This window comes from Ostrea edulis, chromosome 1 (assembly GCF_947568905.1).
Source record: "Ostrea edulis chromosome 1, xbOstEdul1.1, whole genome shotgun sequence".
In the NCBI taxonomy this organism is placed as follows: domain Eukaryota; kingdom Metazoa; phylum Mollusca; class Bivalvia; order Ostreida; family Ostreidae; genus Ostrea; species Ostrea edulis.
In genome coordinates this window covers 87,869,204-87,894,826 of record NC_079164.1, presented here as the reverse complement: position 1 = coordinate 87,894,826, position 25,623 = coordinate 87,869,204, and the positions used below count along the sequence as shown (strand labels likewise).

Genomic DNA, 25,623 nt, shown 5'->3' with positions numbered 1-25,623 from the left:
TTGTACTATACATGCAACCTTTTCAAACTTTACATTTAAGATTTTATAAAGGAAATATCTTAATGTTTCACATGTTTACCTTTCACTGTGCTATGTAATTCATTATACCTGCCATTATGCCAGTCTTCCTGAACATAATTTGTTTTCTGCAATTCCATTGGCCAAGAGGCTTAATCCTGGGTTATCAGATTGAGCATTTATATTTAGTATCCCATGATTTTGTCAGCCCTATATAAGGAGGTGACTCAGATTTACTCACTCTGCTAGGTTAAAGAACTCTAAGGTTTGTACTTTTCACATGAATTTCGTGTTCGCCTCTTATCTTTTACATAGAGTAGGAAATGAACATAACATTGAGTTAGGGAACTATTTAGATTTTACATTATAATATGTAAATACCTTAGCAGAGTCAATTTACTTGGTTCAGGGTAGTATCAGATATTACTTTTTCAGAGTTTAAGTGTTTAGACTATCTCAATGTTTCTATAGTTAGCCTTGTCCTATGTTACTTTTAGATGTATGGAAGCCTTTTAGTGTTATAACACTATATTTATGCCCCCATTCAAAGAAGAGGGGCATATTGGTTTGCACCTGTTGGTCGGTCGGTAGACCACATGTTGTCCGCTTAATATCTTAAGAACCATTCACTTGATCGTAATATATTTCATATGTGGGTTGGTTATGAAAAGAAGAGGACCCCAATTGTTTTTCAGGTCGAAATGTCAAGGGTCAATCTACTCTGGACATAGGAAGACACTGCCTGCTCAATATCTTGAGAACCCTTTGCTTGACAGACATCAAACTTGGTACACTGGTACATCTCAAGGAGTAGATTTGAGGTCATATGGTCAAAAGTCAAGGGGTAAACTGGACATAGTAATATAAGTTGTCTCTTATGTTTTAAGAATTATTTGCTTGATTGACACCAAACCTGGTACAGCATAAGGAGTAGATGACCCCTATTGATTTTTAGGTCACTTGGTCAATCCACTCCTGACATAGGAAGATATTGTTTGCTCAATATTTCGAATTGATGATACTACTATCAATCAAATTATGCATGTGTATAACCCTTTTCAATTTTGCACCATGGGGGCTTATATGTTTTACAAACACCTCATGTTTTATAGTTTGTGAAAGCTTGTTAGGGTCATAACTTTAGATTTTCTTATTATGGTACTTGCCCATCAGAGACTGGACATATTATGGTATGGTGTTGTCTGTCCGGACCTTGTAAGATGGGATACAGACTGAACCGTAAGCTCCAGAATCTTACAACTTGGTACATTTGATCACCATAAAAGGAAGATGCTTATTGTTTTTTAAGGTCAAGGTTGTAGGTTCACTTAATAGGAAAACCTTGTTTGAGAAAATTACAGATTCTTGAACTGAGTATTTTGAGGAAACATTACATAGAAAGTACATGATTTGTCAAATTTCTCCCAATATTCAACTGAGAACCTTATTCTGCAGAGTATTTGTATGGGTATGGAAAATGTGTATGTGGCTATGATTTTGATTTTTGTTTATTTTTTTTTTGTTTTGAAAATTACAGGTTTAACCGAGTCAGTTTTTGAGGAAATATACATGTACATGTATTAAATAAATGACGGTTTGACCTTTTAACTCCTCTCACAGTTTTGAAGCTAGGGTCTTTGTAAATAACTTCTTTGGTGTTTTAGAATATTTACAGATTGTTGATCATGATCAATTTTGGGGAAATATTTTCCGCAGAGCTCTAGTTGTCTATCTACCGGCCTCCTGTCACTTTTAAGTTTAGGAGCTTTTATTCATGGAAAGAAAGTATGTGACAGCCTGATGATGGCTGATACTATTTAAAGTCTTTTTATACGCCCGTCTTAAGACGGGACGTATTATGGTATGGCGTTCATGTCCGTCCGTCTGTTAGCTTTTTCGTGTCCGACCCGTAACTTAAATACTACAAGGCCTAGAATCATCAAACTTTGTCTGTAGATACATCTTGGGTAGAAGGTGTGTCGCACATTAAAACCAGGTCACTGTGACTTTTCATTAAGAAGATATGGCCATATATGGCAAAAACTTGTCCGGCTCATAACTTTAAAACTATTAGACCTAGAATCACCAAAATTGGTCAACTAATGCATCTTAGGTAGAAGGTGTGTCGTATCCTACTTTAATGTCACTGTGACATTTAATTAAGGTGATATAAATAAAAATGTTTTAATGGGTACAATCTATACTGTTAACAATATGTGACGGGCGTATCATGTGCCGTGGCGGTGCACTTTATTCTAGAAATGGCATCAGAAAAACACCCTATGTAACCTTTTCTGCTTGTACTCATTTATTTTTATTGGAAAACTTATTACTTGTTATCAGCTACTCTAAAACAATATTGACTTGTGCTATAATAAATTTGTAAACTTTACAAGTCTTTTCATTTCAAACAAGGTGTTGAACAAGTTGTTGAACATCATCTGGGATTCACAACCAAACAGGTACAACATGGAAACAGTGTGTTCCATGATTTCAGTAGTGTAACAAGTCCAGCTGATCCCAAACGATTGTTTTTGATAAGCACAATAGAAGTTCTACTTTGGGAGAAGCTATAATTATTTTAGTCCTAGCATACACTGCTTCCTGTTAGAGTTAGGGTGCTGTATAACTTGGTACCTCTTTGAGATAAAATGCTTTATCATCAAATCATAAAGCATCTTCCCTCTAACAGATACCAGATTATAAAGCACCCTCCCTCTAACAGGTACCAATTTATAAGGCACTCTCCCTCTAACAGGTACCAGATTATAAAGTACACTACCTCTAACAGGTACCAACTTATAAAGCACCCTCCCTCTAACAGGTACCAGATTCTATAAAGTACCCTCCCTCTAACAGGTACCAACTTACAAAGCACACTTCCTCCAACATGTACCAGATTATAAAATATCCTCCATTTATAATCTGGTACCTGTTAGAGGGAGAGTGCTTTATTAGTTGGTACCTGTTACAGGGAGGTTGCCTTATAAGTTGGTACCTGTTAGAGGGAGAGTGCTTTATTAGTTGGTACCTGTTAGAGGGAGAGTGCTTTATAATCTGGTACCTGTTAGAGGGAGAGTGCTTTATAAGTTGGTACCTGTTAGAGGGAGAGTGCTTTATTAGTTGGTACCTGTTAGAGGGAGAGTGCTTTATAATCTGGTACCTGTTAGAGGGAGAGTGCTTTATTAGTTGGTACCTGTTAGAGGGAGAGTGCTTTATAATCTGGTACCTGTTAGAGGGAGAGTGCTTTATTAGTTGGTACCTGTTAGAGGGAGAGTGCCTTATAAGTTGGTACCTGTTAGAGGGAGAGTGCTTTATTAGTTGGTACCTGTTGGAGGGAGAGTGCTTTATAATCTGGTACCTGTTAGAGGGAGGTTGCCTTATAAGTTGGTACCTGTTAGAGGGAGAGTGCTTTATTAGTTGGTACCTGTTAGAGGGAGAGTGCTTTATAATCTGGTACCTGTTAGAGGGAGAGTGCTTTATAATCTGGTACCTGTTACAGGGAGGTTGCCTTATAAGTTGGTACCTGTTAGAGGGAGGTTGCTTTATAATCTGGTACCTGTTAGAGGGAGAGTGCTTTATTAGTTGGTACCTGTTAGAGGGAGGTTGCCTTATAAGTTGGTACCTGTTAGAGGGAGAGAGCTTCATAAGTTAGTACCTGTTACAGGGATGTTGCCTTATAAGTTGGTACCTGTTAGAGGGAGAGTGCTTTATTAGTTGGTACCTGTTAGAGGGAGAGTGCTTTATAATCTGGTACCTGTTAGAGGGAGAGTGCTTTATAAGTTAGTACCTGTTACAGGGAGGTTGCCTTATAAGTTGGTACCTGTTAGAGGGAGAGTGCTTTATTAGTTGGTACCTGTTAGAGGGAGAGTGCTTTATTAGTTGGTACCTGTTACAGGGAGAGTGCTTTATAATCTGGTACCTGTTAGAGGGAGAGTGTTTATTAGTTGGTACCTGTTAGAGGGAGAGTGCTTTATTATTTGGTACCTGTTAGAGGGAGAGTGCTTTATAATCTGGTACCTGTTAGAGGGAGAGTGCTTTATAAGTTGGTACCTGTTACAGGGAGGTCGCCTTATAAGTTGGTACCTGTTAGAGGGAGAGTGCTTTATAATCTGGTACCTGTTAAGAGGGAGAGTGCTTTATAATCTGGTACCTGTTACAGGGAGGTTGCCTTATAAGTTGGTATCAGTTTTCAAACAACAAATATGTAAAAGTCTTGATATCCTCTATGGAAAATAACATTTCAAGTTGATTTAAAGTGTACACATTGTTAATTGTAATTAAGCGTATTTCATATCAATGTGCTGTCACAACATTCCGTGAAATTATGAATACTACGACGTTCTAATGGTGTATCAAGATTTTAAAATATTCTGCCCGAAATTTGTACATCAATGATTTAGAAATATCAGTCTAATACTTTGGGGAGGTTGTGATGCTAATACACCCATTATAACACACGGTACCTAATATGCATTTAAAAAAATTATATGTTTATGCATAGAATTACCATTTTTCTAAATTCACTGCAACAGTGTATCATTCTTGTTAACAATGTAGATTATTAATATTTGTCAGGGTTTTTTGATACTTGCTTATGTAATATATGTCTCTTGATTTAGACGCGGGTTGTGTCGAAAATCTGAGTTTTAAAGAGACACTACAGCTCATTTTCCACATTTTAATAAAGTGTTTTTTAAAACATGTATTGATAAAATGATAAAATTCATATCGATACTGACAATTTTGAACAATTGGGATGCATCAATTTACTCTCAACTGCGCTTTGAAGATCGTTCGGAATTCAAAGGTTTCTTCATTCTGACTCGGACTTTTGAATGCTTATTTACATCACGTGGTTTTGAATGACAGCAAAGGTGTTGTGTAGGAAATTATTTAAATTCCCCTTCAAGGAGGTCCACACTCACCTTTCAAATATAAGAGTATTCCCTGCTCCTTAAAATAAGTAATTATATCAATCATTATTTCAACAGAAACCCTTCCATGTTCCCATTGACCGATGTTTTTACAACTAACACGTGTCGTGTTCAGATAAAAATAGCACTTACTTTTAAAAGTAGTGTCTTCGCAGCTAGTCTCAATGGCAGATTTAGGGGGGGGGGGGGGGCAGGATCCACCCTCCCTTTTTACGCCACAGATTTTGAATGAAAATCCAAATTTTGCACCAGAATGGCCGATTACTGTGCCTAATCTTTGACTTTCACAACCCCTTCGGAAATCCTAGATCCGCCACTGAGTTACATGGGTTTCTCCGAACTCTTTGTTTTCCAACGGTCAAACTGATACCATGGTAAATTTTATTTCACGTATGAGTTTTAGCTCATTCTATTTTTACCTTTTTTCTCACAGAATCTGTCAAAATTCTAGATCTATCAACTACACTTTCTCTCACTGGACGACATGCTGCACTGTTTACTGTCTATGCGCATGCGTCTGAAGACTGAAAGGAGGAGACTCGATATTTTTTGTATAGGCCATCAAAAAGTATTAATTTTTACGTTAAAACGATAATTTTTAACTTTAGATAAGTGTTATTTTCGCAAAGTTCATACTTTCAACAATGCAACAAAAATTGAGAAAGCGCTAGGAAAATTGTCATTTCATGATTTTTGCGCAAAATGAGCTGTAGTGTCTCAACAGTGTTGTGCTTCTCATTTTTAGAACCGATTGATTTGAATATGATTGAAAGTATTCATGTTTCCTACGTAATTGATAATAAATATACATGTGTTTGCCAACCACAATGGAGCTCCAACAGGACCTATTTTACCTAATATTGGTCTATCAAGAAATAAGTATAAAAGAATTGACACACGACGATTATTCGTACGAATCATTGTGAATTATAAATTGGCACGAGGGATAACTCGTACCTACCACTGTACGAAAGCCTACGTCTGGAACGCAGTGAAGGTGCACGTAAGTTTGTGTCTTTGGGAAATATGATGAATAGATAGATATACATGTATACCTCTCTGAAATATTAGATTGTACAATAATTATGAATTCTGTTTAAAAATGTAAATTAGCGACTTTCATTTGTCATACTATTTTTGAATATCTTTAACATAAACACACGATTTAAAGTATAATATTTTTTCACGGATTAGATATCTCTTAGAGAGTAATTAGACAGCTATACATGTATGTCATTCCTAAAATGTTTATAAAATACGAGAATTAGAAATATATCATATGCATGCTTCTTCATGCAATAAATTTGGCGGAAAGAGAATTACAAAATGTACACAGTGTGCATACATATCTTACTTAAGATATATCTATATACAAAACATTTAAATATCGATCCCTAAAACGACTCTATTGAATTCAAGACATAGTTTTGAGTAAACAATCAAGATTACTATGGACCTTGTCTTTAAATACATACGAAATCCATAATATTGTAGGTGCACGACGGTTAGTAACTTTCACTCATATGGAGACGTCACCACTGTCAGTGAAGGGCTGCAAAATTTAGGCCTATGCTCGTCGCTTATGGCCATTGAACAAAGAGGGACTTTATCGTGCCACATCTGTTGTGCAACGGGTCCTCGGTTTTTACGGTCTCATCCGAAGGACCGCCCCATTTAGTTGCCTCTTACGACAAATAAGGGGTACTGAGGACCTATTCTAACCCGGATCCCCACGGGATGTAGAAATATGCCACCATACCAGGGAGATTAGTATACTTTAATGGAAAATTAACTTGTCATTTTAACTTTTACATTGAATACGAAGAAAATATTTTCTGTGGAATTAGGAATAGATGGACAATACAAGCTGGAAGCTTGGCACAAAATTATGCGAACCTCAGAACATGTAATTTGGAAATACCAGAGAAACCTCCTGTAGAAAGCTGCACTACGTGGCTAAACGATTTGCAAGAGGTTCCAAGACTCCGGACGTACTAAATCTGTATGGTTTATGGCGTTACAAATATGCCTCTCTGGGTGTTACAAAGGTGATATATTTGGCAGGATTTTGTAATTTGAACGAAATCGAATCAGAGAAACACTTCTTACTACAGAATCTACTACCGGACCAGCGGAACGAATTATCTAACTCAAGAACTCAAAGTTATCTCTAGACAATCTTCGTGTATTGTATGCAACTTTCCCAGTCAAAATATATACAGGTATCTGTTACAATCTGGATACAAAATTATGTCCGTAAATGTGCACTTTGTATTTATCTGATATAAACAGAATACGTCCATAGGGTCAAGCAAACAAAGAGAACAGATTAGGAACACTGAACATATTCACACTCACATATACATGCTTACACACTTATAAACCCACATATAATATGTAATAGATGCAAGCAATTTACTCATATATACGGAAGCCGATAGGTGCCATGGTATAGAATTAATATTTATTTAACTGGTGGCCGCCACTTAATTTATGTGGCGGCCGCCACTTAATTTAACTGGCGATCGCCACTTATTATCTGGCGGTCTCCACTTAATTTATCTGGCGACCGCCATATAAATTAACTGGCGTCCACCATATAAATTAACTGGCGGCCACCAGATAAATTAACTGGCGGCCGCCACTTAATATATATGGCGGCCGCCACTCAATTTAAATCATTTATATGGCTGTCGCCAGTTATTCAACTCCTCTCTCTTTCTCTATCTCTCTCTCAAAATGAAAGGTGTGCAATCCCTCCCCAATGCTTAGTAATATTTATGTGATATATATACAATTTAAAAGAGCATTAAATTATTGTTTTTCGATTGTACTGTTCAATACGTAGAACCACGGGGCTGACCCTCCATTTTTTTTGACAACGTTCAATTTCTGTTATTTTCACATGCAAACTAAATTATTTTCACATGTGAAATAAGATTAATTGGTGGATTGGCCCCCACCCCACCCTTTTGGTGGTATAGTAATGAATGGTAAAATGTAATAATGAATGAACTGATCAATTGAAGGATGAACGGAGCCCCCTTCCTCCAATTTAGGAGTACAAAGTTTGGACAAAAGAGGCATTTTAGGTTCCTTTTCTGCTTGTCAACAATTGTAGAAGGCAATTTCTCCTCCGACTGTCCCTATACACATTGAAAAACGATGCTGCGTGTTTGCGTACTATTCTAAAGATTTCCAAAATAATCACTCAGCGATACGAATTACGTTGCTTTTGCAATTGGCAGTCGCCATATATAAATTAAGTGGCGGCCGCCAGATAAAATAACTGGCGGCCGTCAGTTAATTTATATGGCGGCCGCCAGTTAAATTAAGTGGCGGCCGCCAGTTAAATAAATATTAATTCTATACCCTGGCACCTATCGGCTTCCGTACATATATTATACTGACGCGTAACTTTTAATTCTTAATTCTATTGATTGATTTATTAAAGTACAAACCGAAGATATAACTTCAAGTGTTGGGCTAAGTGTACACTGTACATTGAAGTTTCTGTATAGGTGATTTAAGATGGAATGTGGAACAATGGTCTAACATGGTTTTTATAAGTGTATTCCTTGGCTGTGTGTCTAAATAACATTGTAAAAAAGAAATGAAATTTATCGAGGTTTCAATCAACATCTTGATACAATATGATCAGCACAATGTAAGGATTACGTCTCATGCGGAAAAGATAAGATGACTATAGGCATAGTTCTAGTACTAGATATGCGCACGATACAGAGGAATACGGGAGCCGATCAATATTCAGTTGTTGACTAGGTCCCATGGGGATCCGATCCGGGTTAGGATAGGTCCTCAGTACACCTTCGCTTGTCGTAGGAGGCGACTACTTGTCCTTCGGATGAGACCGCAAAAACCGAGGTCCCGTGTCACAGCAGGTGTAGCACGATAGAGATCCCTCCCTGCTCATATATATATATATATATCCAATAATAAAAGTCAATATATATATATATATATACTTCAATATATTCTCTATCAGACACCAGACATGAAAACATTGATACTTTTCATACTCTTTGGAGTTGCCTGCTCTGGATCCAAATTTCTCCCCCCGGGCAAGAAATGTCAGAAACTGACGCTCTCGGAGTTGTACGATGACAATATCTGGGACACATGCGAAGAAAACCAGGTTCCTCACTGTGTGCTGGACGACCAGTGCAGACATGTACGAGTATGTTTAAAGGCGGTCACTATATCAAAAGGTAGGTAGTAAAATAGGCAACACACACACACACACACACACACACACACACACACACACATGGAATTTGACGGCATTTCACTTTCTTTATGTATTCACAGGACGATGTCCAGTCTACAATGCCAGGGAAAATAAAATGGAAACGCGAGAATGTACTGGAGAGAAATGTCCTGATGTAAATTTTTCATCCCAAGCTGTCGTCAAATGTAAGTTCTTTAGTATTTACCGAAGTTATTGTAACCTGGGTTATGCAGCATATCGGGTAATGAAATATTCGGAGGCTCTTTATTCTAAGGCATATTCTCATTTTGCACAATTTTGATTTATATGTCATTCAATGAAAAATTTTCATCATTCGATGCACGGTATTAGACTTTAAAAACAATAAACGACTTTAAATTTTAAAAGTTTCACTAACACCATTGTAACGTGATTCTATTTTTATTCTTCATAGTTGATGGGTGTTTTCAAGAAATCAAGTGAGTTTTAGTAAAAAAAAAAATGAATACTTAACATTTTTATTTTTTTAAAAGAACAGGAGACATAAGAATTAATCAATGCAGATGATAAATCGGTCGACCTTTCTTAAATATAGATATTTTTTTCATTTTAGCTGTAGCAAACGGGATGAGCTGTGACGACATGATCCACATTTACAGAGACATGACTACTAGTATGTAGAAGATTTGAGAATACTGAATACTTGGTCATCCCCATATTATTTTCGCTTAATCAAAAATAATATATATATTCATATACTTATATATATATATATATATATATATATATATATATATATATATATATATATATATATATATTCGGAAACATTTGTGTGTGTCCTATTGGATTTAAGTCTTTAAACAAAACAATTATTGTCTTATCTATTTGCAATTTTGTTGAATTTTGGACTGACTGTGTTTATAAGTATAGCGGCCTACACTATAGTGATCTAGTTTTTGGAGCACTCTTTATATAGCAAAAGTACTGCGCAACGCTAAGCGTATGAAATATGCTGACAAGGTGTAATGCTGTAATGTTTGTACTAACAATTCACGAACTTCATAATGGGGAGAAATGGGTGCTATATCATGAACGTTTTATGCGGACTAACGCTTTCCTTTGAGTTTATATTCAAAGCCCTTGTGCTAAAAAAATGATTCTATTTTCAATACATGTCTATGCATATAAACATTAAACATGTATTGCCATTCTCCGAATATGTGTGGTATATACATTGTGCATGTGTAATGATATTCAGTATACATCTCTGTACTAAATGTTATTTCGAATGTTGCTAACTTGAGCTGACCGTCCATTTCTAACTATATTGAAAATAATGTACAGTATGTTCCAGAATGTGCTATAATATGCATGTCTTCTGCAATAAAGAATTGTATCATATTGTATTTTTTGAATTCACTGGGTGAGTGTAAATACAAACAGTGGCGTAGCTTCCATTGAGGCAACCGAGGCAGCTGCCTCGGTAGAAAAAACAACACCCTTTACGTTGTTAAAATGTCGATAGCTTCCCAGACCCCCTGCCTCGGTAATATTCGAACCCAAGCTACGCCTATGACAAAATGATGAATGGTTAACGGAAATGACTGCAACCCCGTGATCCCGAATACATCACTGTGTATATACATGTACATTATATCTCAATTTGGCCTAAATTCACGTGAAAAATTCGGAATCCGAAATGTGTAATTTTCAGTATCCTTAATTAAATGATATAACCGTGAAGTTTCGGGCAAAATCTTGTAATTTGACGTCACAAATGAAAACACAATTCTTGGTTTCTAAGTCTTTATTTCAAAAACATCGAAAGATCAAGAGAATGTGATTTATTTTTCTATCATTAATATTGCTCCATCATACAGTACCAACATAAAGGATGTTCTTCAAAACGCTCTATGTTTACAGGGAAAAAAATACCAGCAAGACTTTAAATTTAAAGTAATTTTAGGGGTTTGAATTAAGTCCAAACAATACACAGTCCTTTTTTTTTTTTTAAATTTAATTGAAATTATCTGATATACTTCATTTCTATTGTTTCCTTAAAAACAGAAGAGCTGATGAGATTACTTTGATTTGAATACCGGTATAAGCAATGTAATTAAAGAGTTAACCATCGTTGCTCACGTCATTTTAAGGATGAATAACACACCAAAGGAATTTGATATGGATGAAAAGTGGAGGATCTGTAGTACAATAAAAAAAAATTAATTCAATACTTTCAAAATTACTTTATTTAGTCAAAAAATGCAGTTTTAGTAGAAAGTAAAGGAATAATGATAACTTGCTGGACTCGAACCCGCGATCTACAGATCAGCAGTCGACACATTAACCGACTGAACTACCCAATTTAAGGAATATACAAATATTACTGATATTTATATTTTCATTTGCTTTAAAAAGAAGTCAGCCATTATGACGATGCAGTATATCCCCTTAAGCAAATAGTATCTGTCAAACTGCGCAAAAACATGAGTTACGCAAGTATATTGCTGTCCCAGGGACTTGTCACATACTTTATACAAGTACTAAGTATTTATCTTATACTGATGTTATAGTATATCTAAATAAAGTATCTTTCTGATTGCCACTTGGTTGTTACGCTCTTGGTTTGGAGGAAGGAGTCATTGCTGTTGTGCGGAACAATCGTCGAAGGCAGACGACCTGGAATAATGACGTAATGATGATGACGCTGATCTGGAAGACGGACCAATACATAATGTGGCTGTTGTTGCCGATTGCTAGATACCAATCTCGTATCACGTGCATACGACTCTCTGATTGGTAGAATCTGACTGTATCTATAGAGGTCTGTACACCAGTCAGCGATCTCTGAATGAAATACAATCAGCAAGGAATAACTTTCATGTCTTCATTCATGTAGCTTCGAGAAGAATATATTGCAATACTATAATTCATTAGTGCCCAAGAAAGCACAACTGTTTTTAATTTTTATTACAATCAATTCTAAAACAAAGTCTGCTGACAAGTCAACGTATTTTATTTTACACTTACAGATGTACATACTTACCAGATACAATCTGTACAATGAGAACCAGAGACATTAATATGGTGTATATGTCTCTCGTGAGAACAGACCTACGTATTTACTGAGAAGTTCTGTACGATGAGAACAGTCTTACCTACTTACTGAGAAGTTCTGTACGGTGAGACAAGTTCTATCTACTTAATGAGAAGTTCTGTACGGTGAGAACCGTTCTATCTACGTAATGAGAAGTTCTGTACGGTGAGAACAGTTCTAACTACTTACTGAGAAGTTCTGTACGATGAGAACAGTTCAATCTACTTACTGAGAAGTTCTGTACGGTGAAAACAGTTTAGCCTACTTATTGAGAAGTTCTGTTTGGTAAGAATAGTCCTATCTACTTAATAAGAAGTTTTGTACGGCGAGAACAGTTCTATCTACTTACTGAGAAGTTATGTACAGTGAGAACAGTTCTAACTACTTACTGAGAAATTCTGTACGGTGAGAACAGTTCTATCTACTGATTGAGAAGTTCTGTACGGTGAAAACAGTCCAGCCTACTTACTGAGAAGTTCTGTAAGATGAGAACAGTTCGATGTACTTACTGGGAAGTTCTGTACAGTGAGAACAGTCCTCTCTACATGTACTTACTGAGAAGTTCTGTACGGTGAGAACAGTCTTATCTACTTACTGGGAAGTTCTGTACAGTGAGAACAGTCCTCTCTACATGTACTTACTGAGAAGTTCTGTACGGTGAGAACAGTCCTATCTACTTACTGAGAAGTTCTGTACGGTGAGAACAGTCTTATCTACTTACTGAGAAGTTCTGTACGGTGAGAACAGTCTTATCTACTTACTGAGAAGTTCTGTACGATGAGAACAGTCTTATCTACTTACTGAGAAGTTCTGTACGGTGAGAACAGTCCTCTCTACATGTACTTACTGAGAAGTTCTGTACGGTGAGAACAGTCTTATCTACTTACTGAGAAGTTCTGTACAGTGAGAACAGTCCTCTCTACATGTACTTACTGAGAAGTTCTGTACGGTGAGAACAGTCCTATCTACTTACTGAGAAGTTCTGTACGGTGAGAACAGTCTTATCTACTTACTGAGAAGTTCTGTACGGTGAGAACAGTCTTATCTACTTACTGAGAAGTTCTGTACGGTGATAACAGTCTTATCTACTTACTGAGAAGTTCTGTACGGTGAGAACAGTCCTATCTACTTACTGAGAAGTTCTGTACGGTGAGAACAGTCCTATCTACTTACTGAGAAGTTCTGTACGGTGAGAACAGTCTTATCTACTTACTGAGAAGTTCTGTACGGTGAGAACAGTCTTATCTACTTACTGAGAAGTTCTGTACGGTGAGCACAGTCCTATATACTTACTGAGAAGTTCTGTACGGTGAGAACAGTCCTATCTACTTACTGAGAAGTTCTGTACGGTGAGAACAGTCTTATCTACTTACTGAGAAGTTCTGTACGGTGAGAACAGTCCTATCTACTTACTGAGAAGTTCTGTACGGTGAGAACAGTCTTATCTACTTACTGAGAAGTTCTGTACGGTGAGAACAGTCTTATTTACTTACTGAGAAGTTCTGTACGGTGAGAACAGTCCTATCTACTTACTGAGAAGTTCTGTACGGTGAGAACAGTCTTATCTACTTACTGAGAAGTTCTGTACGGTGAGAACAGTCTTATCTACTTACTGAGAAGTTCTGTACGGTGAGAACAGTCTTATCTACTTACTGAGAAGTTCTGTACGGTGAGACTGACGCTCTGGATTTCCTCCATATACTGGGCCCACTCTTCCATTATATACGTCACAATGTAGACATACACTAGCTTTGTGGAGAACCTGTAGGCTGTGTTGTCTATACAGAACTGGTAGTATCCTGTGGGGAGAATTTCAGACAAATTCAATGACTTAATTTAGAGTGGAAAACTACAATTTCATGATCGGTTTATGTTTCGTTATAATAATGTAGAAGACAGTGCTGTCTGTCTTCGTACATGTAATTTTAACATCAAACATCTCCAAGGTAACCTCTCTCCGCAAGTCTTCACTTAAAGATCAAACACCTCAAAGGTCATCTCTCTCCGTAACTCTTCACTTAAAGATCAAACATCTCAAAGGTCATCTCTCTCCGTAACTCTTCACTTAAAGATCAAACATCTCAAAGGTCATCTCTCTCCGTAACTCTTCACTTAAAGATCAAACATCTCAAAGGTAATCTCTCTCCGTAACTCTTCACTTAAAGATCAAACATCTCAAAGGTCATCTCTCTCCGTAACTCTTCACTTAAAGATCAAACATCTCAAAGGTAATCTCTCTCCGTAAGTTTTCATTTAAAGATCAAACATCTCAAAGGTAATCTCTCTCCGTAAGTCTTCACTTAAAGGTCAAACATCTCACAAGTCATCTCTCTCCGTAAGACTTCACTTAAAGATGAAACATCTCAAAGGTCATCTCTCTCCGTAAGTCTTCATTTAAAGGTCAAACATCTCAAAGGTCATCTTTCTCCGTAAGTCTTCACTTAAAGGTAAAAAATCTCAAAGGTCATCTTTCTCCGTAAGTCTTCACTTAAAGGTAAAAAATCTCAAAGGTAATCTCTCTCCGTACGTCTTCACTTAAAGATCAAACATCTCAAAGGTAATCTCTCTCCGTAAGTCTTCACTTAAAGATCAAACATCTCAAAGGTAATCTCTCTCCGTAAGTCTTCACTTAAAGATCAAACATCTCAAAAGTAATCTCTCTCCAGTGCACTTACCCTCCGTTTTGGCTTTGTGGGTCATAAATCCGTCTGATTTGGAAGGCACATGATGGACGACCTTGGGACTCGGATCAAGCATTATCATATCGATAATTCTATCTCCGCCTCTTAAAACCTAGAATATCCCAAGAAATACAATGAGTATTACGATAAAAGAATTAAATTGGGTGGTATTATTTACACTGTTTACTAAAAATATTTTTATACAAAAATTGTGCGCTTAAATTCAATTCTATATGATTACTCATACATGCGAAATACTACAATAGAGAGTGAAAGTTTAACATTAACTTAATTTGTTGTGAAAATTCTAATTATTATCATGCTAAAATGTATCTCATTGGTGTGTCAACAAGATCAATCCCAAATTCAGTCTTAGCCTCATTATATTTTGAGTATGGTATACCTGTTTGGATAAAATGTTGAGCTCAGTGTGTATTTATTTCTGACTGTGTCCTCATTATAGTAAACACTACAGGTACACATGCACCGATTGACATACCTCGTATTGCACATGAAACATAGCTCCTGATGCCACTTTTTGAGCGAAGCATTCCTCCTTTCCAGCTGACACTTCTATCTTGAATTCGTGTTGTGTTCCGGGAAGTTCATCATAATCAAAGTCACCATCCCTGCTACTCCACACAACACATACCATTTCATCCAAAATCCATATTACAAACAGTAGTTTCAAAGACAGATAGGTCGCCATACTGTACAGGTAAAATTAGCGACAGCCATGTGAGTGTCCAACTGTTCGTTCTCACACATATCAGCTATAGCTATTTTGTAAAATCTTAGTTTATCAATAAATTCACATAAATTATAACATTGGACTGTCCTCTAGTCACGAGTTTATACATAAAGTATTGAAGACTTCACAAGAACAAGTTATTTTATAAGTTACAATGCATTTATTAATAAAATACAAACACCCCCATCTCAAACAAATGCTGCTGAGTTGTGGTCTTCAGAGGCGTTGTTTAAATCAAGAAACGCCTCAAGCACTAGGTGTCATTTTAGATTTAGAAACTGGGCTGCGTTCAAGATCGTAACACCTAGCGTAGCTGCCAGGCTAGATATCTAGGTACGCAACACCTAGCGTAGCTGCCAGGCTAGATATCTAGGTATGCAACACCTAGCGCAGTTGCCAGGCTAGATACAGTGTATCTAGGTACGCAACACCTAGCGTAGATGCCAGGCTAGATATCTAGGTATGCAACACTTAGCGTAGTTACCAGGCTAGATATCTAGGTACACAACACCTAGCGTAGCTGCCAGGCAAGATATCTAGGTCTTTTAAACACACTGTATGAATTAACGTTTGTTGTCCCTACACAATTTTAGCATTTATCTAGCACTACGTAGCCCAAGAGGATACGTTCTATGTACAGGATATAGATGGGGAGGAAGTAGGAATCTAGAGAAAATGGGGACACTATATACTTCATCTGCTTGAATTGATTAAAATAAATTTATTTAATGACACATTTTAGACAGCTGTGAAGTCAACTTCTCCGGCTGCCCGGCCTCATGAAAACGATTCGACGTGCCTACGTAGTACCAATGACTTTTTTTTTGCATTTTGACCATATTTTCTACCACCCTTTGGTCTGACCCCGTAATTTAGGGGATATGTGATCAGGTATTAATTATTGTGTTCTTCGTTGGCTATCGTAGTTTATTCTGTGTGTATGTCATGTGATTGAGAAAGGCTGAGCTGTCTTCACTAATCCGACCAATAACTACATGTATTTAGTAGGTTGGGAACGCTTCCCCTATAGCGAGATATTCTCGCTAAAACGCGATTATCCCTCTCTAGCGAGAGTAAATATATCCCGTACAACCGAGAAAAACACCCGTGGAGTACATCTCTTCGTGTTTCACGTGAAAAGAAGAAAAGTGCTAAAATGTCTGATACTTCTACAAATATATCAATCAAAACAAAAACACTCGCGATGTGTATTGGATTTCAGACTGCTTCCCTCTTACGCAGCAACTCTCATATGCAATTTCTTGACTATGTTGTCAATTTGATAGAAACCATTCTCATCATGTTGAGTGTGTGTCGCACTTATTCAGCGTTGCACGGGATTTGCCATTATTTTCAATAAAAACACCGAAACACCTGTTTATGGTAATGTTTATTATGTATGGAGCGCCAAATTAACATAAACTCAAATAATTGAAGATATCTTCAATTGTTTGAAGATATCATCAATTCATTTGATGCGCGCAACAATTTAATTAAAGATTTCTTCAAATAATTAATGGTATCTTCAATTCTGAATTATTGCGCGCATTAATTGAATTGATGACATCATTAATTCTTCAGCTGAATTGATGCTCGCTTTAATTGAATTAATGATCTCTTCAAATGAATTAATGATATCAACAATCAAATTGATGCGCGCTACAATTCAATTGAAGAGAGCAATAATTGATATAATGCTCGCATTAAATCAATTGATGAGAGCAATAATTTAATTAATGCGCGCATTAATTCATTTGATGAGAGCAACAATTGATTTAATGCGCGCATTAATTCAATTATTGCTCTCTTCAATTGAATTAATGATATCTTTAATTCATTTGAAGAGAGCAATAATTCTTTTAGAGAGAGCAACTATATAATTAAAGATATCTTCAATTCAACATATCTACAATTGAATTAATGATCTCTTTAAAGAGATCATCAAATTATTTATACCGAGCTCTAAATTAATTATTGCGAGCAATATTTCTACGGAATTGATGCTCTCATCAATTGAATTGAAGAGAACAATAATTGAATTAATGCGCGCACCAAATCTATTATTGCTCTCATTAATTCAATTGATGCGCGCATCAATTGAATTGATGAGAACAATAATTGAATTGATGCGCGCATTAATTCATTTGATGAGAGCAACAATTGATTTAATGCGCACATTAATTCAATTATTGCTCTCTTCAATTGAATTAATGATATCTTTAATTCATTTGAAGAGAGCAATAATTCTTTTAGAGAGAGCAACTATATAATTAAAGATATCTTCAATTCAACATATCTACAATTGAATTAATGATCGCTTTAAAGAGATCATCAAATTATTTATACCTAGCTCTAAATTAAAGCTGTATGACCCGATGTTCATGTATTGTTTTTGTACATAATTACTTTAAAGCAGATTAATTACTTTATAAAGTTATTAACTTTCCCTTAATTACATGCTTGAAAACATCTGCATGTAAAAGAAAACAGTGCGAATATTATTTAGAAAGTAAATATAGTGGCTACATATATAAATCATCCCATAATAGACGTCTATAAATAGACCCACGCACGTCAGGGGAATCCCAACATGATGTATTAACTCATACGCAACTCTCTAGTTTTAAGGCTGAAAGAGCGTAAAACAACGAATTACTAAGAGGTATTTGATATTTTTATTTCTATTAAACTTATGGTACGGTACTGTTATAACAAAATACACAGCTTTACACAGATAAGACCAACAATCTAATTAGATTGATAAGACCACCGATGATCTGAAAGTTTGAACTGATCACGTGACTGTCACTTGAAATGGCAGAGTGACGCGGTTATTTGTAAACATCGATTTAAAATCAAATTATTTGGGTTAAAACAGGTGAAATAATTTATGATATGTCGTACAGTCTCATAACTAAATACGTGCGATGATTTAATAGCGTTTTTACGAGATGGAAAAAAAATATTGCAATTCGGACAATACAGCTTTAAGTATTGCGAGCAATATTTCTACGGAATTGATGCTCTCATCAATTGAATTGAAGAGAGCAATAATTGAATTAATGTGCGCATTAAATCAATTATTGCTCTCATTAATTCAATTGATGCGCGCATTAATTCAATTGATGAGAACAATAATTGAATTGAAGCGCGCATTAATTCATTTGATGAGAGCAATAATTGACTTAATGCGCGCATTAATTCAATTAAAGAGAGCAATAATTGAATTGATGATATCTTCAAATAATTGAAGATATCTTCAATTATTTGAGTTTATGTTGATTTGGCGCTCCATAGTGGTTTAGTACTGATATACTGTTAATGTAAGCAGTGGACATACTCGTTATGAATATAGACAAACGTGATATACAGACTCGACTGAAATGGATAAAGCACATATAATACAACGTCTTGTGTTTGTATATTGATTAATTATGCGCTAATTTATAACGCGTCTGATATTATGCTCTAAAGTTATGATAATGTATTTGGTGAATTACAACTAGGGTAAATGTTGTGTATAAATGTGTGTGTATGTTGCAGGTTTAGATAAAGATCTTCAAAGCAACCCAAGAGTTTATTTCTACATACTTTGGAATTTCGAATCCTCCGCCAACAACATCAGGTAAATCAGCAACAGGATTGACAATATATATAGGAAAGGATATATAAACATTCATTCTTATACCAGCCATCATCAGGATGTGGTCCAACTCCATCCCTCCGCCAGCTTCACTGGTACCAACTCCATCCCTCCGCCAGCTTCACTGGTACCAACTCCATCCCTCTGCCAGCTTCACTGGTACCAATTGACAGAACTTCATACACACCAAGGACGTCTCCGTTTTACTTCACAGATACTAGACACCCGTGTCTTATCTTTTTAACTGCAAATACACCTTATGAGTTCCTCCATCACGCACTTGAGCATTACACTGGAATATGAATTGACTCCATACCGGAAGAAGAATTGAACTACTATAATTTTTTCGATACCTAAAGTATCAGTAAATACCTAATGACCACAATCAACTGATTGAATATTCTGTCACAGAGAGAGAGAGAGAGAGAGAGAGAGAGAGAGAGAGAGGATACTCAAAAGTTAAAAATAAAAACTTAAAATCTGCAAGTCTTCAAAATTTGTGTTGGTACACCTGCTCCCAAACATTTCGGGTGTTTTGAGTAACTTAATTCCTGGTGGTAAGTGATAACGCATTCCCTGATGGTACGCGGGAAGAATGGAGATTTGCGATAGGGACTATTGTACGATGGTCGCTGGAAGGCAAGATGGTAAGAAAGTCTGGTCTTGCGCAGTCGTGGTGTAAGTCTATCGCTCTTGTCAGCAGCTACTGCATTGTTTTCGATTTTACATAGCATAGAAGTCTGGTGTGTTTACGACGATGTTCTAATGATATCCAGCTGAGATGTTCTATTGATATCCATGCAGCTGAGATGTCCTATATACTATCCAACTGAGATGTTCTAATGATATCCAGCTAAAGTTTTCTATATGCTATCCAGCTGAGATTTTCTATAAACTATCCTTACTAGATATGTTCCAAGGTATGTAGCTGACATAGCCGGCTGCTCTTTGTTGCAACACGTCAAGTCGGCGAATGAGCTTTTGATGATCTGGTCCCAAACTGTTGACGCGTATTCAACCAGGGATCTTGCTATTGAATTGCAGGGGTTTTCTTTGACAGATGTTGAGAACTAATGTGAATTTGCGACGGAGAAAGCTCAGGGTCTTGTTAGCCTTCCTATACAAATGGTATTAATATGGCCGCTCCACTTCAAGTCAGATGTTATATAAACACAGCCTAATTACTTTGCACTTTCCACAGATTCCAGTATGTGTCTATGTAGTGTGTATTGATGATGTATGATGTTAGTCCGTCTGCTGATGATGAGTACGTTACATTTACCAGGGTGAAACCCCATCTTGCATATCTTCTCCCACTTTCCAAGTTTGTCCAAGTCTGATTGGAGTGTATCGGCATCTGTATCTGAAGTAACTGTAAAATGTACTACAGTGTTGTCCGCAAATAGTCTTACAGTTGCAGTGAGTCCTTCCGGTAAGTCATTTATGTAAAGGAGGAGGAGACAGGGCCCAAGAACCGACCCCTGTGGTACTTCAGACCCCACACTGACATGACTAGATGTTTCCCCGTTCACTGCGACTGCTTGTGTTCTGTTAGCGAGGAAGTAATACATGGATTCACTTGTTGACTTTACCTACATTTATAAACGCGGGAATCCTGTTTAGAATAAGTCCTCAGTACCTCTTGCTTGTTGTAAGAGGCGATTAAATGGGGCGGTCCTTCGGATGAGACCGTAAAACCCGAGGCCCCGTGTCACAGCAAGGGTGGCATGATAAAGATCCCTCCCTGCTCAAAGACCGTAAGCGCCGAGCATAGGCCTAAATTTTGCAGTCAAGTAAAATATTCTCGAGTGCGACATTAAACATCAATCCTCTTATTGGTTCCTCTACTATCTCTACTAAGCCGTTGTCACTTAGTATACCTGAAAGTTGTAGTGGTTACCGTTGTAGGACGTGTTCTGTTGGAGTGTCTTTGGTTTCCGATTCGATCCATCTAGGGAGGTTGAAGTCCCTGGCAACATTCGTAAAATTATTTTATATTTGGCACACACGGTTAATACTTTTACCCTATAGTTCTTCAAAAGGTTCCTCATTAGCTGTTTGTGTGTGTGTGTGTGTGTGGGGGGGGGGGGGGGGGGGGGGGGGAGTGCAATAGACCACTATATATGAATATATAGATCTCAGCGTCCAACGAGGTTGATCATAGTCCATACAATCTCACAATATTGCTGTCTGTACTGCTCATATTATTTGAGATCTGTGTGAAATTTAAAAACAGATAGTGGTTGAATTTGATCTCGTCTTATAAAAAGTAAGCATTTGAATACAGGAGGATACATTGTTTTCAGGTAGTTGCCTCTCTTCTTTCATGGTTTAAAAAAATGCATTATACAATCATAGTACGATATGACAAAAACATGTCGGACGTTTATATTTCGACGTACGACTTACCTTGTATCCACGTGTAAGTCAAAACAACCGAGGAAATGCGGATTTCATCAACACTCTCAATGCTCTGATTTCCTGGGATATGTTATTATTATGGACCGTAAAGAAGTGGGCGTTGCAGTTTCCATCGGTGTGGGCCTCGGTTTTGTTCTGGGGTGGCTCATGAGAGGGCGATCTTTGAAAAGAATACCTTACTCGGCCTCTGGAGCTGCTGGAGTGAAAAACTCGGATGTGGATCTCACAGATGTATATTTTACAACTTCAATGTTTTTGTAATTGAATTGGTCTTAAATGTCATCTGTTGACTAGAATAATGCTCATTTGCATACATAAGTGTAGATAAGTTCCATTTCATGTTTAAATATCAAAGTATAAAACATGCAACGAATAAAATGACCATACAAAAGAAGTTATTGTTACATTTGTACATAGTCAGTATTATTGAATTGTAGAATTGACAGGCATGCTTATTTTACTGTTACTTATCAATTTAAGTCTGGCCCGAAGCTGTCCGACAATGGAGAGTACAAACTGGTACTGGTTATGCGTCAAGACCTCAAGATGGGTAAAGGAAAGATGGCTGCACAGGTAATTCATTAACACCATGTACTAATATTGATGTTTTTTTTTTAAATTGGTTGATGCTGGTTATGGTTGGAGTTGGTTGCTGTTATGCCTACATTACAACTGTTTTATTCTAATCATGATCCCCACTTCTTACCTTCCTCTCTAGCACTGTGATGTTGAAAACCTTTGTGTTATTATATATTATGATATCCTTTGTATACACCTGTCTACGATCCCAGGGACGTATTATGGTATGGCGTCGTCCGTCTGTCCAGACCTTGTATGCAAAATGAACCGTAAGCTCCAGGATCTTACAACTTGGTACATTTGATCACCTTGGTGAGAGCATGATGCCTTGATTGTTTTTTAAGGTCCAGGGTCAAAGTCGTAGTATCAGTTGCTAGGAAAACTTTAATAGGTAAACCTTGTCATTACCTTAAGGCATAATAATGGCAGAATACAGACCAAACTATTGAGGCTAGGACCATCAAACTTGGTACACATACTCCTCATGCCAGGCACGGGATGCCTTTTGTTCTTCAAATCAAAGGTCATATTGCTTAATAGGAAAACTGGTAGGCAGATCACAGACTGACCATTGGGGCTAGGATTGTCGCTAGGCAGAACACAGACTGAACCATTGGGGCTAGGATTGTCGCTAGGCAGAACACAGACTGAACCATTGGGGCTAGGATTGTCGCTAGGCAGAACACAGACTGAACCATTGGCGCTAGGATCGTCAAACTTGTTACACATTATGACATATACTTTATACCAAGCGGAGTATTCCTACTGTTTCTTAAGGTCAAAGATCAAGGTCATAGTGTCTCCGATCAAATAAAGGCTAACTTACTAACCAGAGCTAGTAGGGAAGCCTCTAACATTACCTGGTGCATTTTTTCTCGATAATACTCTGGACATAATGATATTATGGTAAGCTCTAGTGAGAGAGTTATCTTTTAACTAACAGGGATGTCTGAAGTCTACTTGTTTTGAAAATAAGATGTTTTCTTTTGCCGGTCTTACTTTCTTAGGTTAAGCAGATGGTATATTGTCTCTGTGATTTGGTAATTTGGAGAATGTATAACGCCCAGTAGATATGTTCAAATGGTTGGTGGATTTCAGACTGTAACTGTTAGTTTGTTTTTTGTCATCTTGCAGAACTCAAAAAATGCCCTCCACAGTTAGGCACCTAAGTGTTTTTTACACGGTCATTTTTTAAAGTGGGGTTCATTTTAGTCACGATTTACATTGTTCAGTAACAAAACTTGATCTGAACTAACAATAACTAAAATCAAACATTTGTGGGATATCTATAGAACTTTTTAGCATGAAAGAATCTATACACTTCAGAAGTTATCAAGCATTTCTATATTATAGTGCTGTCATGCTGCTGTCCATGCCTCCGAGTTTTTGGCTAGAAATAACCCTGAACTGTTCAACAAATGGAAGATGAATGGTCAGCCCAAGGTAGTGGTCAAGGCAGACTCAGAACAAGTGCTGTGAGTTGTCTAAATGAACTCTAGACTACTAGTTTTAACAAAATAATTTACTCATAACATTTATATTACAATCTTTGATAAATGAACTTGTATTTCTTCTTACCATTGTTCATTTGTTTCTTTCATATTGTCCAAATTTGAAATAATTTCAAATAAACCATAAACATCGTTATAAAAATCAAAACACATCTTTGAACTTCTTGGGCAATGTATTTATCATTTCACTCAACTTGAATTTTAAATTCTTCAGTATTGATTTGTCAAAGAAAGCCCGGTCCTTGGGATTAAATGCAAGTCTGATACGAGATGCAGGTCGCACTCAAATAGCTCCAGGATCCAAAACTGTGCTTGGTGTGGGACCAGGTAAAAACCCATTAAAAGTTGTGCTCATTACATATATATTTCCATTTATAACTGATCAGACTTATTCCATAGTTAATATTTATCTAAACAATTCATAAGAAAATGATATAAATTTGTATATTTGCAGGTCCTGAGAATTTAGTTAATGAAGTGACAGGACATTTAAAACTATGCTGACACTTATCAGTGCTAGGACTATACTGTATATATTATGTTTTTGTTGATATAAAAAAAATCCAAATAAGAAAACAACTTTTTTATTTTATTTTAATGGCATGCAATTTGTGTCCAGACATTTTAGTTCACCTGAGCCATAAACTCGAGTCATCTTTTCTGATTGAAAATTGTCTGTTGTCAAATTGTCAGAAATATTTCACATTTCATCTTCTTCTCCAGAACTACTGGACCAAACTTAGACATGTAGCATCCTTGGGTGACGGGAATTCAGGTATGTTAAGATAAAGGGCATAACGAAGATTCAAGTTTGCCCAAATCATGGCCCCTAGGGGTAGGGTGGGGCTACAATAGGAGATTAAAATTTTACAAGGGAATATATAGGGAAAAATCGTGCACAATATTCTTACAAACAGCAGGACCATCATTAATCATTCAATGTGCAAGCATCCTCAGACACTGAATAAGGACAAGTAAAAGGAATTATTTAAAAAATATTATTTTCAATCAGCAGGGCCATGACTAGTCATATTAATGTGCAAGCGTCCTCTTCCTCAGTAGTGCATTGTTGATTGTATCTTGTTTAACGTCTCTCTCTCTCAAGAGAGAATTTTTCACTCATGGAGCCGTCATCAAGACAGGTGAAGGGCTTCAAATTTAGGCCTTTGCTCGGCACCTACGGCCTTTGAGCAGTGAGGGTTCTTTAGCGTGCCATACCTACTGCGACACGGGACATCCGTTTTTAAGGTAATCTCCGAGGACCCGTGACATTCACACCTGATGCCGAGTGTTTGGCGATGGAAACTGTCACTACCTCCTGTTTTAACAACTTAAGTCTGTTGCGGCCGGGATTAGAGCCCCAGCCTTCCGCATGCGGGACGAATGCTCTAACCTCTAGACCAATGCACCAGTTCAGTAGCACAGAATGAAATTTGTTTAAATCAGTGGCCTGGGGATAGGATGGGGCCACATTAGTTGAATACATGGGATGAAAAGGAAAGTCTTTCCAATAGGGTCATGATTAGTATGCAATCATCCTTGGATAAATGTAGGGCAGAATCAAGTTTGTTTGAATTATGGTACTAGGAGGTAGATAGGGGCAACAATGGAGGGGGGGGGGGGGTTCAACATTTTTGCATGGGAAAATAAACAAACTTTGAAAATACATGTATTTTTGTCCAGAACCATGACCAGCCACAAAAACTCGCATCAATATGCAATCCTTTCAATGTAGTGCAGATTTATTATATCTC

The 25,623-nt window shown here is 36.9% G+C and overlaps 3 protein-coding genes and 1 long non-coding RNA gene across 6 annotated transcripts in view; 3 read left to right on the top strand and 1 right to left on the bottom strand.

The window, feature by feature from the left end:
* LOC125675992 (uncharacterized) overlaps positions 1–2,410 on the top strand; it is a 7,122-nt gene extending 4,712 nt beyond the window's left edge. For both annotated transcript variants that reach the window (XR_008802845.1, XR_008802844.1), the window contains one exon: positions 1–2,410. This exon is cut by the window's left edge and continues 216 nt beyond it. This is a non-coding gene — a long non-coding RNA (uncharacterized LOC125675992).
* Positions 2,411–5,901: 3,491 nt separating this feature from the next.
* Positions 5,902–10,587, top strand: LOC125675696 (uncharacterized). The gene is made up of 5 exons (XM_056164676.1): positions 5,902–5,958; positions 8,962–9,184; positions 9,285–9,389; positions 9,638–9,662; positions 9,797–10,587. The coding sequence occupies exons 2-5, from the start codon at positions 8,971–8,973 to the stop codon at positions 9,819–9,821; spliced, it is 369 nt and encodes a 122-aa protein (XP_056020651.1). The 5' UTR covers positions 5,902–5,958; positions 8,962–8,970; the 3' UTR covers positions 9,822–10,587.
* Positions 10,588–10,978: 391 nt separating this feature from the next.
* LOC125675660 (transmembrane emp24 domain-containing protein 5-like) lies at positions 10,979–19,735 on the bottom strand. Its single transcript, XM_048913450.2, has 5 exons — positions 19,404–19,735; positions 15,464–15,743; positions 14,959–15,076; positions 13,937–14,082; positions 10,979–12,033 (listed from the first exon to the last, which is right to left on the bottom strand). The coding sequence occupies exons 2-5, from the start codon at positions 15,671–15,673 to the stop codon at positions 11,800–11,802; spliced, it is 708 nt and encodes a 235-aa protein (XP_048769407.2). The 5' UTR covers positions 15,674–15,743; positions 19,404–19,735; the 3' UTR covers positions 10,979–11,799.
* Positions 19,736–21,763: 2,028 nt separating this feature from the next.
* On the top strand, positions 21,764–24,445 carry LOC125675679 (peptidyl-tRNA hydrolase 2, mitochondrial-like). Of its 2 annotated transcripts, XM_048913466.2 has the most exons (5): positions 21,766–22,010; positions 22,260–22,352; positions 23,712–23,833; positions 24,084–24,196; positions 24,324–24,445. In XM_048913466.2, exons 1-5 carry the CDS (start codon positions 21,858–21,860, stop codon positions 24,371–24,373), a joined length of 531 nt encoding a protein of 176 aa, XP_048769423.1. In that variant the 5' UTR covers positions 21,766–21,857; the 3' UTR covers positions 24,374–24,445. The 2 variants fall into 2 exon arrangements, with proteins under 2 accessions (XP_056020625.1, XP_048769423.1); XM_056164650.1 differs by having other exon boundaries at positions 21,764–22,010; positions 24,084–24,445.
* The last annotated feature ends 1,178 nt before the right edge of the window (positions 24,446–25,623 follow it).

Coding starts and splice junctions, on each gene's coding strand:
- LOC125675696 (XM_056164676.1), top strand. CDS start 8,971: ATGAAAACATTGATACTTTTCATACTCTTTGGAGTTGCCTGCTCTGGA. Junction 9,390..9,637: donor ATCCCAAGCTGTCGTCAAAT/GTAAGTTCTTTA, acceptor TATTCTTCATAG/TTGATGGGTGTTTTCAAGAA. Junction 9,663..9,796: donor GGGTGTTTTCAAGAAATCAA/GTGAGTTTTAGT, acceptor TTTTCATTTTAG/CTGTAGCAAACGGGATGAGC.
- LOC125675660 (XM_048913450.2), bottom strand. CDS start 15,673: ATGGCGACCTATCTGTCTTTGAAACTACTGTTTGTAATATGGATTTTG. Junction 14,083..14,958: donor CCACAAAGCCAAAACGGAGG/GTAAGTGCACTG, acceptor TTCTCCCCACAG/GATACTACCAGTTCTGTATA. Junction 12,034..13,936: donor TCACCGTACAGAACTTCTCA/GTAAGTAGATAA, acceptor TATTTCATTCAG/AGATCGCTGACTGGTGTACA.
- LOC125675679 (XM_056164650.1), top strand. CDS start 21,858: ATGGACCGTAAAGAAGTGGGCGTTGCAGTTTCCATCGGTGTGGGCCTC. Junction 22,011..22,259: donor CGGATGTGGATCTCACAGAT/GTATATTTTACA, acceptor TATCAATTTAAG/TCTGGCCCGAAGCTGTCCGA. Junction 22,353..23,711: donor AAGGAAAGATGGCTGCACAG/GTAATTCATTAA, acceptor TCTATATTATAG/TGCTGTCATGCTGCTGTCCA.